The following is a 16,432-nucleotide window of genomic DNA, read 5'->3' as shown; positions in this document are numbered from 1 at the left end:
GTACCGAAGAACAATTACAGTATTCTCCGACTGTTCTAAAATCTACAAAATCTGACTCTACAAAAAATGTTGTCAAAAATGCAGGTAACGCGTCAGGTGTAGAAGGGGTCGGGTAGAGTGGGAGACAAGTCTTAACCCGGCGACTCTGCTTTCGCGGAAGAGAATGCTTTCTTTCCGCCACTTTAACAATGCAAATCGATGGTTCAGAGACAAAAGGGAAGAGACGTCGAACCGAAAGAACGGTTGAAGAAGTTGAAAGGTTGCGGTCGAACGTGGGGCGCACGGACCAACGTCCCATCGAAATAAAACAGAACAGGGAGAGCTGTGATTCGATCAAACGGTCGCAACGGACCCGGATCAAAGGCTCGAGCAAAGTGAATTAACGAGCGTAGGTTCAACCGGCTAATCGGACAAACAGTTTTCCCTTCTCTGGAGAATAAAAGAGAATTCGTTGTCGTCATCCTAATCGTAATAGCAATCCTGTCTCGCTAAAAAATGATCGCATCTCCATTTCGTACTGCAGCAAATTTTATTCCCACGTCCTCTATAGTTTGGTTCCATCAAACTGTCTTGAAACTCTGGGAAACTTGAGTTCTTTCGAGTGGTGGGATTCCATCGGTCGGAAAATCTGAATTTTTGGGTTCCCATAGGCTTTCGGCCGGCACGACAGCGATTCATCACTGAATTCCCGATGGCTCGGTGAAGCTGTTTCGGAAAGCATCCGTGTCAGTGGGAATGGTGTCCCACAGGAAGCCGGCCAAAGACGGCTGCTTCACGGTGGCCTCGACGTGTTCGTCGGTGTCCCCTCCGGAACGTCTTTCCGGGCGCATCCTTGCGACACATCGCGAATTTTTTCCTGTTGGACGATCGTCACACTCTTCCTTCCATCCCGGAGGACTTTATCGATCTTATTATCCGGGACTTCCGGTCGGGACAGGTTCCTTCGGAAAGCCATCGAGTTGTCGTTCAGGCACGAAGTTATTTTACGCGTCGGTGCGTCAGCGGAACAAACAGAGAACTTTATCTTTTTGTACGTGGAGTGTAGTGTAGATAAGAGCTGCCTTCTTTTCCGTGACGAAATAGTATTACACATTTCTCGATCGATTTTTAGTTATATTTCTTAATTTATATGTACAATATATACGAGTATATTCTAATATATTCATTTATACTTTAAATAAAAAAAGGAGTTCATTTATACTCTAGTATATGTACGTATACTGGTATATTCTAATATATTCTAGAATGTTCTGATACAATATTTTGGTGTATCCCGCGATAAAAAAGTTTGGATTGTCCATGTATAGCTCGCGATAGAAGCCACCGTGGAAATGTGGAAAACTCGTGCGACAGGTGCGTCGGACAATTTTGTGCTTGTCCGGGAGTAATCACTGATGGTAGAACCACGTGTATAGAGGATGTATAGATCAATCACTATGTGTGGAGTTTTGTGTCACAAGCTGTGGAATATCGATGTTGTGAAAAATCGGTGGTTTCGGGGATTCTATTGAAAGTTGGAGATCGGTCAGAGTGTTGTTTTCAGATAGATGGGAGCTAGCTGGGAAGCTTTAGACTGTCAAAAGAGGAATTCTCACAGACACTGTAGTGTTTGCTAGTTTGACAGCGCCATCGATCGACGGCGAACGGTAATACAAATAGAGCTGCACTGTCAAAATTATCAGTTCCTCCGGAGCCACCGGGATGAGGGACCATGCGGGAGTTCCTGAGACCTAGGAGGACTTGTGGACTCTAGTGGACCCTAGTCGACCTTCTTAATCCTTTTTCTTTCCACCTTTATCCTTCACTGATCCATCATAGCTCTTCACTGGTCCCTTCACTATTCCCCTCGCTAGGTTCCTAGACCCTCACCCCTGAGCAATTATCCCTAACAATTGACCTCTATCTCCATATGGATTATATACTTCACTCCATCTCTCAGATCCACTCTGTATCATCCAATTCCAGTACTCGCAATACACATACATCAAAGAACCAAGAACGGATGATGAAACGAGTCTCTCGCGGAAACAAATTTATTTCCGGAATCCCCTGTCACTCGAGGTTTATTACCTCTGTTCGAGGTTCGTTATCGAGCGCGCGTCATTCTTTTCTTCTAAAGATCGACGGGAACGGCTACCCGTCGTCGTCGAGAAGACGCCGTGCTTCCAGGCCGAGTACCAATCATCAGAGACGTTCCGTTTCGTCGTGGGAACGTGACTCGTGGGTTCCACTCTCTTTTCTCTCCACCCTCTTCTTCCTGAGCCCATAATTTTCTCTAGCAGTTTCTTTTCTCCCGGTACTCGCGTTCCCCAGCCTCTCTTACAACCGGGGAAACAAACGACAAAGCACTCCCACGACGGCAACGATTAAGGACCAGGTAAAATTGAATCGAACTTATAGCCTCCTCCACCGCGCAGCCGTTCTATATGCAAGATTCAATTCGCCGAGAGACTCACGGTTAGATTTTAATCAGTTACTCACGTTTTTGATCGTTCCCTTGAGGGGCTTCGACGCCTTCCACCAGGTTAAATCGGCGGGCGGCTTCGATCCCGTGCTCTGACATCTCGTCTCGTAAGTCCTTCCCGCTGATAGGATCTTGTCCTTCCCCATGATCTCGACCTTCAACGGCTTCACTGCAAGCAGACAACGAGACACAAGTTTAAGTTAAAGATGTCCTCCATCCGGGAGTATCTTTCGAAGATTATTTGTGGCAACCCAATATAACAAAACATTAAATATGTTTCTTCTATCGATCGTATCTGCTGTTAATAAATGTTAAATGCTTTCGGCGCAACGGTTCGATCGTTCACTACTAATTATGAAGCAATTTTGCTAATTATCAAACAAAATCAACGTTTAGATCCTAGTTCGGATCCTTTTCAAGATTTATTTGAATCGCGTCTGTAAAGTAAATATGTTATAATAATTTCAAAAACTATTAAATGATTGAATATAAGGAATATTGTTCATAACAACTCACTTACTTGCTTTGGGGAAAATAAATTTATAATAATTGTGTGGCACGGATGTAAGAACGTATTGAAAACGATCTAGGTTACATCGTTGATTTTGAAACGTTGATTTTGTTGGATAATTAGCAAAATTGCTTCATAATTAGCAGTAAACGATCGAACCGTTGCGCCGAAAACATTTAACATTTATTAATAACAAAACATTCTTTTAAAATGACTATTGGGTCCAAAGTTATTGGGTTCCTTCGTAATACAGTCATTTTTCAGGCTGCGGAATTTTACGCGAAATAAAACTATGATAATCTGTTAATAATTCGCTATAAATGCATAAGATCTACAGTGTATTCTCCATGAATGCATAAAATTCGCAGTCAAATCATCTGAATACCCCGTAACTAGAAAGACGTTTCTCTACACAATTTTAGTTGACGTCTCTACGTCCATTGTGCATAATATGCTCGGCTACTGATCCCAGGTTCGAATTTTAGCAATCGTTCTCGTTCTCTTATCCGGGGCGGCCGCGTAAACTCACAACCGTGACGAAATACATCTCGAAAACCGAGTCGAAGTTGAAACGGCGCAGCCGATCCGGAAGATATAGTTCGCGTGTGTGCCTGGCTAATCCTGCGGAGCTCGGAATGCATGCTTGCGATAAGGACTATCGAGCGGAATAATCGAGACCCCAGTCCAAAAGGATTTCTTCCCTTATCTTCGGGAATAAACTGCGAGCACTAAGAAATTATCCAAAGAGAAAGCGAACGGCAAAGAGAGGGGAGAGAAACATATTAAACGAAACGTACTGTGATAACGAAACACAGCTAGAAAAAGGTCCATCTTGGAGAGAAAGACAGAGAGTGAGAGAGAGCCCAGGGAGAACACTTGTTCTTGCGAAAGTTTTCGCGATCCCGGCCCTCGGCAAAGTGTTTCAATGGCGACGTCGAGACGGACCCGACCCCCGAAGCCTTGAGATTTCCCTCTCCTGTTCTCGAGGTTCTAATACTTCGAACTTAATAAGTCGCTGCTAATTATTCCACGTTGCTTCGCCGTTCACCCCCCGAGCGGTTTTCAATCTCCCGGAGAGAAAGAGCTGAGCTAATTTTATCGGGCTGCGGGGAAAAAAGAAAATCGCGCGGTTTTCCTTTCTCTGCTGAAGATATTGCTACTTCGATTCAATTTGAACGGGTTTCCCGGCCTTAACGACTTGGAACGTTGACGAAGTTAACGCGTTGTTATTAACAGATTGCGGGTCAAGACTTCTCAGGGCGGCATTACCTCCCCGTTAATTTCTGCAGCCGTGGTAATTCCTTTCTACTTCAGTAATACGACGGAGTCTTCCTTTTTTGGGACCGTTCTTTGAGATAAGACTTTCAAGATTTCATCAACGGACCTCCGGCAGCTCTTAGTCGTACAATTTTGCTTCAATTTTTTATGCACCACTGAACATTTAATCAGTAGTCTTCTGCTAGCTAGAGTATTAATAAATTGCTGCTAATTATTCCACGTTGCTCTATTTTTTTCTGCCCCGAGCAGTTCTCAACTTCACCCAGAGAAAGTAGAAAATAGTTTTTATAAGTTTCAAGGGAAATCGCGCAGTTCTCATTCCTGGTAAAGATATTTATACACTAATTAAATCTTAAGAGGGTTTTCCTGGTCTTAACGACTTGGAAAATAGATGGGCTTATTATTAATACACTTCAGTTGAAGTTTTTAGCTAATTCTGGTGCTATTTTATATGTAGAATTTCGACAGCAGGACAGTTCATTAAAAATGGATATTTAAGTTCCTTTCTCAAGGGAGCTCCAAGTTCACAAAACGTAAAAGAAAATATTTACGCGACGGAAACATTTAAACTGGATTTTGCAAGGGACTTTTTAAAGACACTTTTGGGACATTCATAAAAAATCTAACGCGAATAAAATTGTGCGTGAAAACACGCGAAATATTATTCTTCGGAGTATTAGTCGCCGCTAATGAATTCGCGACGGGCGAGCAAGATTTCGTTTAAAAAAATGTGACAAATGAGTACCACATCGTTCAACAGAGGATATGAATCTGCCTGGATTTCATCCGAAACCTAGTAATTAGACTGCGAATTTTTATGCATTTACAGCTGTACCGAGGGAATGCTTTACAACTTCAATTTTCCAGTGAATTTAATCGCGGGATGTTCAGGGGTACGGAATGTTGAAAATCTTCCCTGTTGCACGGTTTTAAACCGAGAGATCGAAATTTCAAAATGTCAACTTTCGCATGTTTTACAGACCACGACAGATTGCATTAATTCTTGGAAGACTATTTCTAACATTTCCGCGATGAATGCATAAATTCCGCAGTTTAATGATAACAGTAAGCTGCGCAGCGTTCGATGGGGCTTTGTTATTTTCAATTAGGAGGCCGTCAACCTGAAAGCTGAGCACGCCAGGCGAAAGACACAGAAATGAATGAACAATCGATTAGTCGTGAGTCGTGACAAATTAATTTGTACACCTAATACAACTCGTCGTCGGAGATTGGTCCAGCGAATCGAGGATCGAGAATCTCGTTAATGGCGGCCCTCCGCCAGTAGTGTATGGTTATTAATTGGATGGCGAAATTGTGGCCCCGAGTCTGGCCAACGGGAAAATAACCAAGTATTAATTAAACGTTCGGGAAGCGGGCCAGCGCGCCACGGCGTGACGGTGGTCCGCAACAGCGCGCCTCGTTATCGGCCTGCAATAATTCGCCATTGTTCTACACGGCGAAATTGTTCGCGAAGGCGACGAGAGTCTTCTCGAACGTGGCGATCTTTTCACGCGAATCTTTGAACCGGATAATCACGATTCAAGAAACTGCGGAACAGCGACCTTCGCCTATAGACCCGATGTAATAACTTTAAACGATGGACAACTTCGGACAATTATAACTCGCTTGGCGTTGAAAATGCTCTGTATTGCATTGAATATGAAATTTTGAATTCATTGTGAACACAATTTATCAATTCGTGGTATTCAGAATATTTCATTCAAAGGATTGCTCTTTGTTTAAAAAAAATGGAGGAGAAAATATTAAACGGGATCATGAAAATATGTAATTGTCACGAGGAAACTCTGTACGATTTTTTTTACAGCTACAATAATTACAATTAGTTCACTGAAGAGAAACGAATTTGTTACTTTTTCCTTTTGTGGAACAAAAGCAAATGTTAAACAATTTTTACCAGCCACTGGTGAAATGTTGAAGACGAACGAACGATTACAGTTCCATACGGACACGTGCAACAGATTTCTCAGGGCCCCAATTTCTCTCAGCATCGAGCGAATTCGATTGCGAAGAAAATCAGCGAGACTACGTGGCAAATTGATTGCGATTCGCGAGTGGAACGTCCCTGGTACACAGGTACGGCGCATACGTCACGGCGGAAGACATAACTACGGTTATTCAAGCGGACTCGGGCTGGCGCGGCAAATTTACGTCCGAGGAAAGTTTCGGGTCTTGCACGGATCAGTGAAAACTTGGGAATCTTTCGCGGCACAAGAAGCGAGGCATGGCCCCGTCCCACCTCGACTGTATTTATCTCCGTCGGCTGAAGTCGAAGAAGTTGCCGAGCGATCAGAATCTTTCTAAAGGCAGAACGTACCGTGGCCTCCGCGTAACGAGCACGGCCGGAAACTTTTCTGCGAACGGTGGCCGCTAACGTTTCCCATGACTCGTCCCGCGATCCAGATATTTCCCGACGATTCGCCGAAAAATCAATTTTATCCTGTAGGGACTCGTTACGGGATTTACGGCGCTTTCCCAACTTCATAGATCTCGAAAACATTCGGTCATATTAGAGGAAAGAATCGAATGGCCACCGATTTCTGGTTGGTTCCGATTTGGTCCGCGAGGGTGCAGATAGACTATTTTTCTCTACCTCTGCTCTAACTTGATATTAATCACATAAAAATAATTGATATAGAGATCATAAAAATTGTAGAAAAAGAATCGACTTCTTTTTAATCATTAGGATAACCTACTTCCTCAAGACTTCTAATTTTCACGGCCCAAGAGGTCACTAAATTAAAATAATTCTCTAAGGCTTCGCATGTTCCTCCGTCAGTATAGGAAAAAATCGCTTTGACTCGACGTTTTTCGTCCTTGAAGCTTCAAAGAAAATTAAATTTAAAAATTCGTCTTCTTTTGAAACATCAGGATGACCTACTTTCTTGTAACTTCTAATATTCACGGTCCAAGAGTTCGCTGAAATAAAATAATTCTGAAAGTCCCAAAAAATCGCACTCTAAGGCTTTACATATTCCTCTGAACGTCGGAGTAGCAAAAGATCGCTTTGGCAAGATGTTCTCCGTCCTCAAGTTTTCAAAGAAAATAAAATTTTAAAAAAATCGTCTTCTTTTCAAACATCCGGATGACTTGGGAAACAGAGGTTAAATAATAATTCATTTAGTCCTTATAACTAGCCAGCAGATTTTATGCATTTATGACAAAAATGAGTAGGTGTAATTTAAAACGGTAAAAGCATTAGAAGAATTTAACTATATTCTTATATTATCTTCAATCTATTAAACATATTAAGAACGAATATAATTTTCTATTTCACTCCAGTTTGTTGCGATTCAGGTAGACAATTTTTATTTTGCATAAAGATCCACCGTCTACTTATAACTTTTAATATGCAACATCAATATTCATCTAAAAATCCCAGAACATCTAAGGACATGCATTTTCTATCAAAGAAGCAACCCCTCTCTTTCTACATAGGATTTGTTAGCTGCTGATTTCGCCATGGCAGAGGGAAGGGCTCGATTATCCGACGACGAGACGGTTCGCGTTCCCGGTCCAGGGAAGATCGAAACTATGCTTTGCGCGATGAATTTTATCGGAGGAGCAACGTTTCGTCGCCGGGCAACGTTGCACCCGCGGATGCAATTATGCTGGCCGCGTTTCGGCATCGAGCCGACACAGTGAGAAGGAGAGGAGAGGGGGAGAGAGAGAGTACAGCCGCATATATCCAGAGAGCTAGCTCTCCCCTACCTCCTCCACCCGTAAACACTATTATCCCATAATCTGCGAAACATGAAATTCTGTTTTTGCTATGTGAAGCGCGCGAGGCAATTTCACGTGCAAAATTTTCGTTTAGCGGCGCGGTGAACAAAAACCGAGCGAAACGGAAGGAGAAACTTCGCGTTATGCGGACCGGTGGGATGAAGAGAGGGACAACAGGGGATGAAGAGAGAATCGAAAGAGAAAGAGAGGGAGGGGGTCGCGTCGCTCTAGCCCGGTTGAAATCTGTGTCAGAAACAAACTACGCTCCGCTGCGAACTTTTTTGTTCTCCCCTGTGTGTGTCCACAATTTTGATGCGCTTACCGATCCCGACAGTTCCGCGTGTTTCGAGACAGCGGAGCGGCCTGGTTCCCTGTCCAAACAAAAAGTTTCCTCATTTCGCGCGTCTCACCGGAAATGAAACCAAGACCTCTCGTCGATCGCGACTGTGCGACTGTCTTCTTCCTCGTTCGAACTGCCATGCCGGCATTTTTGCAACGCGATCCTTTCCGCGAACTGTGTGTGGAATCGTGTCGATGATTGCCGGAATGCAATTCTGCGGCTTTTGTTTCAGCACCGCTCGCTGTGTTCGCTGCAGACTCCAGTGGTTTCGCGAGTTTTGACTTGTGCGAAGTCGAAGTCAAACGCAGCTTTTAACTGGATTCATTAAGCAGAAGATACATGCCGTTTTCGGTGGATAAATGAATAAAATCCGCAGGCTAGCAATTACGAGGATCGATCGAGAAGTTACATCTGCTCCGTTTTTGCCAACGGTTAACTAGTAAAAACTTTAATTGAAAAACGCGCGGCGTTTTATCAAATCGGTTTTTGCGCGAGGATTTCCCGGCTCCTTTAAAAACTGTTTTTCAGAGAGCTTGCATTTCCCGAGCGGCTCTTTTGCATCGGCTCCGCTGCCACCTTCGGTTTCTTCTTCCTGTATCCGTCGACGGCTGGACGGTTTTCCGCGGCGGGACGTGGACGGCAATTTCATTTAAACTTGTTTGTCCGGCGAGAAAGTTTGCCGTTGACGGGACGAGCCTCGGGCACCGATGAACCTACACTCCTATGAAATTATTAATATTAATTTCCAGCATCGGCCGCGGCGCTCTCGCGATCGGGGGTTTTTAGAGTTTTTAATCGAATCACCGAGCACGCGGAATGCGAACCGGAAATCCACGAGCTGAATCGATCGGCGAGCGTGGAAGCTGCAGACGCTTATTGGCGAGAATAAGAATTTTCATATTATAACTAGAGGGGAGTTGTTGCTCACTCGCCTCGCGAGCTTCGCGAGTAGGGTTGTTGTAGCTCGCGAGAGGGTCAGTGGTACGCATTTTATTTTAACAGACGTCGATAATGTAAATTTTTATTGAAATATTGATTAAAAGCTACGACGTTCGTTTTTTTGTTGCATTGAAATATGATTCTAAAAGCGCTTTTAGTGTTTCCCGAATTTTCCATTTTTTCCGTGATACTTTTCCAATTTTTCTTATCCTATAACCTAGTTCGGACTAATACGAACATTTTTAAAAAAGAATTACCAAAATCGGCCCAGCCGTTCTCAAGGGTGATCCTAAGTTAAGAAGAGTGGTCTACGAATAACAATGAGAAATCAAATTTCTTTCATTAATACTTCTATCAGAGTTCAAGGTGACGCGAAGTTCATAGTATTGTAGATGGTTGGATACAAATCTAGTATGGATACAAATGTATAAAATATGTAGTCCCATTAAAAAAAAGCTCCGATGACAACAAAATCTCGAAAAATATGATCTTGTCGTATCACAACAAATAATAAGCGAGAAGTTCAATATGTTCATGTTAGGTGGAACACCCTGTACAATAAACCCTAGCATTTTACTATCAAAATGATTTATAAGATGTATAAAAATCGAAAATTTCAGATGCAACAAGTCAGCCTCATTCGATCAATCAATCGAGCTGTTGATTCTGAGCACTGTTCAGAATGTAACGGCGATATCGATTAAACGCCAGATTCGCGTCTAAAACGCACGATCGACGTCGTAATGCTTCCGGAGAACGTTGTACGCGTCGGCGTACGAACGAGACCGGTCGTTTCCGTTCTAATGGCTTGAAAAATGTTTCAATTCCGTCCGGACGGATGTAACCATCGCCGATGATATTGCCATTTTCGTAGCCGGAGCTGCCGGCGGACTCGTCCGTTAAATATTCCGTTCTCTCCCTCTCTCCCTCTCTCTCTCTCTCTACTCGATCGAAATCGAAAAAATGGCCACGGGAACACGCTTGATACGCGTCCGCTCTTGTCTGAAGTGCTCTGCTCGTTTTTGTCCGACGTGGGAACGCAAAACGAAGGGGAAAAAAATACCCGAATAAAATTCGTTTCGAACAGGTTTACGTGCCGGGCAGATTTTCTGCAACAAAATTCAGCGGCCGTGAATTCGCTACAGCGTTCTCGGAACACCGGATCTCCTTGTTCGCGGCTAATTAGCGTCATTGGTTATCGATCGGGCGGTTAGCATTACCGAGACCATATTGCCACGAGAAAGAAATTTTAGAGACACGTTGCAGTTTTCCTGCTTTTTCGAAGCGAGTTCTTTTTCTTTGGGAGATTGCAAGTTTTTGAGTTCGACGATTTTATTGTGAGGTTATGTCGATAGACAGTTCTTGCAATTTTTCTTTATGTACAGTGTCGCCAGCAACCCTGCTAATGTTTCAAAAGCATAAAAATTTATAATTCATCGTCGGGAATCACTTAGCAATTTTCGCCAAGTGCAAACGGCGTCGGGTACTCTTTTCAGAGCGATCGGAATTTAGAATTTGGCGCCGTTCGAGCGACTCGTCTTCGTTAGGGGAAGTTTTCGCGATACGATCGACGAGGCTTCCCGGGGACGGCTCGCATTAAGTGGCGAACCGCTCGAGAATTTCCCGGGTATTTTTCTTGAACGACGAGGTCTAACGGGCCACTAGAAACTTGCCGTCTCGATGAAACATCGTAACTTCCGCCGCGCCGGAAGGAAGTTCGTTTTCCCGATGTTTCGTTAATTGGGGACCGGCTTAGATGAGCGCACCGCGAATAATCGAAGGCCACTCGGTCCAACTGCTTCAAAGTCTAACGAGCCGTGGAGAAGAGAGTGGTGTTTCCACCGCACGATATAGACTCTCTTGCGAGCCAATAGCGAGCGGGTTATTTATGCACCGCCGCGTATAAATTCACCGTAAATATTTGAATAAATATTTCATGACCGCCTCGACGACCACCGACACCGGAACCAGCGTCGTACACGGATCGTCTCGCAACTTTTCATCCTAATGTACCGTGGCGATGGCGTCTTGTATCGTTTTCCTCCGCGATGCAACCATCTGACGAGCCCGAATCACCCATTCTAGATTTTCCGTTCCATCGTCCAGAATTATCAACTGAAAAATCGGAAAAAATTCTCGAATATGCGGTTCGATATGTTAAATGCGTCAGATTTTTTTCAGAATTTTGTAGATGCGATTAGGTTCTAAAAAGAGAGATCTTTTTAGAAATACATTTGTGAGCTTACGGTCATCAATTCCCACACAAAGGGGAGATAAAAAATCTTATTTTCCTTTCGTTTAATAGGAATTATGTTCATTCGCCGGGCAGGTCACCCTGTGTGCGACACGGGTGGAACAAAAGCGCGGGCGTCAGCGCGCTTACGTCGAACAGAAGATTATCCCCAGGCGATTACGATGTCCGTCTCTGTGCGGGTTAAAACGTCCGGCGATTCCGTCGGTGTTAATATCATTATCCGGTCGGTCCGAGGTATTTAACCTGGGAGTGATTACTTTTACAAATTCCAAGAGTGCTTTTAGAACGGGAGCAGCGGAGAGCGAGTGGTTTTTTCGGGGCGTGCAGCTTTTCCCATCGCAAAGTAAACTTCCACGAGACGAAGATCTCCTGGAGCAGGGCTAATTCGCGTTGAAATACGTCCGTTCCTTTCGCAGACGTTGGACAAGCACCGAAACGTTTTCCCGTTCTCGTTCGCGAGAGACAAAGCCAGACAAACACGGACACGGAAGAAGGAAAAAGAATGTTGAAGACGATCGATAAAATTAAACTGTTTTTTTCGAATCGATCCGAGGTTGTCGTTGTTACCGGCAGCCTCCTCCAGTTCCCACGAATCTTTGTCTAATTGGCAACGACAGGCGTACGTCGAATAATTGCGGGATTCCCGATCGATGCGCTTGAAAGTCTAACGAGGGAACGCTCGTCGACCGAAAATGCGCCAGCTTCCACGCAGAGCTTTCTGTTCGTTTCTTTTGCTTCACCCACGTCGAATTGCATTTGCATATTTGCGCGGCGCGGAATCGTGCTCGAAAGACGGATGCTTCTCCGCGGCTGCTTTCCGGCTCGATATTCGATATTTAACAAGCCCGTTACACCGCGGGAATACCATTCCGCTGAACTATATGCCCGCCTACACAGCCGACCCTGTAAAATTATCGATGCTTTTTCCGTTCCGCGCTGAGTGGTTCATTTTCATTAGTGCCGCCGAATCGGATAACGAACTGCGAATCTTGCCGCGAGCTCAACAAAGGAAAACTCGAACATATATATAGACCGGATCTCGCTCTTCTGGCTGGTTTAATACCGAAAGTATTAAATGTTATGGTAATTGTCTCCAAAAATGTTCGCTTTTCCGCAAGTCATTCTTTTGTTTCGGGATCATTTATCGGTAAAAACACGCGCCTTTGTGCGAGTTTGTTTGGTCAGCTTCACCGAATTTTCACTTTTCCACCGGTCATTTTTTTCCGTTTCGGAATCGTGCACCGGTGAAAATGTCTTTGTGTCTCGGTTACTCTTCCTCTACGAATTTTCGCTTTTCAACAGTTCATTTTTTGGTCGAACAGCTTCGCCGGTAAAATATGAATGTTTTATGTGGGATAGAAAGAGAGTTGGACGAGAGGTCATTTCCTCCAGCAATTTTAAGCACGCCTGTCATAAAGTGCGAGCTTCACCCTTTAACTTAAACCGTCGAACATGCAAAAATTCCTACGGGAACCTATTGAAAATTGGACTCGAAATATTCTTGAATATTCGTCAGTTTTGAAAGTGTACACTCTTGCACTGTACATATCAAACTTTGTTTCACCCAAATCGAAATTGAAACTTTGACGTTCGATCGCACTTTTCTTCGTTAATTGGATCCAATATGGAGATCGGCGAGTATCAGCCCGAGGATCGATCTGTCGCCAGGAAAAAAGTATCGCGATTCCTCCTGGTCCGATTGGAACAAAGTTTCTTGGAGGAGCGCGGTTCCGGGAATGGAAACGAAACTCGAGACATTTGCGGGTTCACGGAGTCGCGAACGGGGTAACGACTCTCGAAAGTACCTCCGCCAACGCGCGGAAGAACCGAGGGGTTTAAACCACTCTCGAGACGAGCTGAGGTCTGAAGTTCGTCGTCGTAACTGGCTCACCGATAACAGAAGCCGCGGGGAACAAATCATTTCGGCTACTCTCCTTTCCATTGGTTCCTGTTCTCGTACCAATCAGGATGGAACGCCTCCATTCCTTACAGTGATCATTAGACCGCGGATATGCGTGGAAGATAAAAATTTTCGTCTACAATTGTGCCGGTGATTATAAAAGGGCTGCTCTTTACTTTATCGGACACAAAATTTGTGCCTTTCTGCTATAAATTATGATGTATTTGGTATGCAATCCAGCAGATTTGTACCCGGCGCGGTTGCAGGTCGAAGTTTCGATCCTGTAGGATCAATGGTTCAGGAGTTATGCTTGCTTAAAGTTGTGCATTTCTCAGTGTTTTTGACAGGTAAGGGCGCCGCGATATTGGTTTGTAGTGACGATCGCGCAGAACCGCTAGATGGCAGCACGGGCACACAATAATATCGCTAACATAGAGAAAATATCTCAGAAAATGTTGGAGAAGAAATATCGTGGAAAATATTTACAAAAACCTAACCCAGACCAGTTAAAGCAGCCACAGCTAGTTCAAAATTCGCTGAATATTGAAACTGCTGTAACTTTGCTAAAATTTATCCAAATTTGATGAAAAAACAACCATTTTAAAGCTTGAGATTTCTACTTTTTGTACTGCATACCGTTTTTGCGGAAACGGATGTTTTGAGTGCAAAATTCGTCTATGAAGAGGAGCGTATTAGATTGTAAAGTTTATAGCTATTTTTCAATCACGAATCAACATGGCTAGGCCCTTACCTGTCAAAAACACTGCGATTTGTTCAACTTTAAGCAAGCCTAACTCCTGAATCATTGATCCTACGGGATCGAAACTTCGATCTGCAGCTGTCCCGGCTACAAATCTACTGGATTGCATACCAAATACATCATAATTTATAGCAGAAAGGCACAAATTTTGAGTCCGATAAAATATGAAATTTACCCTATAAAAGTACTGTAATAATTATATAGTCGAGTGAAAAGTTCCCCCGCATGACGTAGAAACGACTTTGAAAAAAATTAGCGGGCTCGGGGAGATACGACGAGGTTGAAGCCTTGGATTAAAATGTGCAAATCAAAATTCGTGTGTCGGTTCTACTGGCGGATCTTTGGTCTCTGTTGTCGTTCCGTTGTTGCCTGCAAATGTTTCCCGTAATTCGCGTTTGAAATTCATTCGGGACCCTTTGTGTCGCAGCGGGTGGGTGTTGGAGGGGTTGCTAGGGTGTGAGCAGGGCGAGCGAGAATAGGGGAACGAGGGAAACCGGCATTTTTCCGAGGGCGTCCTTCTCTGTTGGCGTATTTATGCTTTTAATATGTTTCGCGGTTGGTGGCGAGCACACTGTGGTCCGCTCAGGAAACTTACTGGCGTATATATTCGAGTTACACCGGCCGATTTCGAGCAACTTTGCGCTGGAGACTGTTCTTGAAAGGATATATTTGACAGGTGTTCTTTTCATTCATCACTGAACTGCGGTGTTATAAATGCATAAAATCCGCAGTCTAATTACAAGCAACATGATTGTTCTGGAGAGTGGAGATCTGTAACATTTTGCTAATCGTCGACAAAAGTATGCAGCAGAATCCTGCAGGCAAATTGAAAGTAGGCACCTGAGTACTCAAGTATTAATATAAGGGTTGAAAGGATGGGGAGAGAGCCATCTAAAGAGGATTGGAGGCACGTTTTTCGACATGTTTCGACAAATACAGGATGTAGGACAGTCAAATATTTTTCGAATTGTACTTTTTCCCCCGAGGGAATTTAGTGAAACAGAAAAATTTCAGAGAAAGTCATTCGTTGATGTGGGTCACAGAAAAAGTGCACAAAACTGTTTGTGATATACAATTCAAACATATGTTCTTTTTCAATGTTTTTGTAATATCTACAGAAATAACAATTAGCACTGCGTTGACTAACGAATCTTTTCGCATGTTTACAATTAATTTCAAGATGTTTATTATATGTTTGTTTTAATATCCATTTCGCAAATAATAGCATCAATACGTTATTTATGAAGACTTCGATATTGCATTCAGCTTTTTAAGATATAAAAAAAACAGTTAATAAGAACAATGTTAAGTGTTTAACCTAATCCGTGAAACCATAGGAAAATCATGTTAACGTCTGCAGATTCAACGAACGTCGATAAGCAAAGATTGCTTTTTCCCAGCGAAATAAACAATCAAATTTTAATTCCAGTGCGCTGTCTGCGAATAACGCGTCGCAAGTGGACTGGGGGCTGCTGAGAAGGGGTAGCAACTTCAGGGGAAAGTAGACAAGGGTGCCGTGGGGGTCGGAAGAGACGGCAGAAAGAATCCGAGAAGTTGGAACGACTCGTTTTGTAGGTTAAGTCGGGTTGGTCCTGGAACGAGCGAGCATTACGGAACGGTTCAGTTCGTTTCGTATGCGCCGATTCCGCGAATCGTCGACCTAAGTGAAATTGTCTCGTGCCCCGCGCCTAAGTGATACCGTTCCCATGATCTGGCAAACCTGCCAGCTCCGATCGTTACCTTCTAATCGAGGGTTGGCTGTTAACCGCTCTTTTCGCGCCGTTTTCACGGATCGCAGACTTTACGCGGCTTTTCAATAAGCTGAGAGTACACCTAATTCAATGACATTCGATTAGCACCCTCTGAATGCTTCCCGAAAAGTCCTAATTAGTCGGGGCAATTTGGCTAATGATACTGGCAAGGTTTGGGGAACTGGAAGATTGAGTTATTAAGGATTGAAAAACATTTATTTTTCAGGGGTGGCAAACTACCCCTTGAGTGTGATCACCTACGTATCTTCCGATTACGATAAAACCCGCACTCTAATGATGATGAATATGATTGGCTTGGCCGAAAGTTTGTTCCTCTTCTTATACAGCTATCTTAAGGGAAACAGCGATGGAACTTTGTGTTGACGTATTCTAATATATTCTAATCAACTGCGATAGATTCTATCTCGTACATTATAAACAACTGCAGTAGACTTGAACTAATATATTCTAAACAACTGCGATAGAGTCCGACT

The 16,432-nt window shown here is 43.6% G+C and overlaps 1 protein-coding gene across 3 annotated transcripts in view; it reads right to left on the bottom strand.

Annotated features, from left to right (window-relative positions):
• The window catches only part of LOC143210516 (hemicentin-1), a 188,898-nt gene that overhangs the window by 71,999 nt on the left and 100,467 nt on the right, over positions 1–16,432 (bottom strand). For all 3 annotated transcript variants that reach the window (XR_013009270.1, XM_076427417.1, XM_076427418.1), the window contains exon 7: positions 2,482–2,633. Coding sequence is in view for 2 of the 3 variants with exons in the window: in XM_076427417.1 (XP_076283532.1) it covers positions 2,482–2,633 (152 nt within the window). In the remaining variant the exon portion in view is untranslated. The remainder of the gene's footprint in view (positions 1–2,481; positions 2,634–16,432) is intronic.

This window comes from Lasioglossum baleicum, chromosome 7, assembly GCF_051020765.1.
Source record: "Lasioglossum baleicum chromosome 7, iyLasBale1, whole genome shotgun sequence".
Lineage (NCBI taxonomy): Eukaryota > Metazoa > Arthropoda > Insecta > Hymenoptera > Halictidae > Lasioglossum > Lasioglossum baleicum.
The sequence above is the reverse complement of the archived record's forward strand: the minus strand, read 5'-3'. Positions and strand labels throughout refer to the sequence as shown.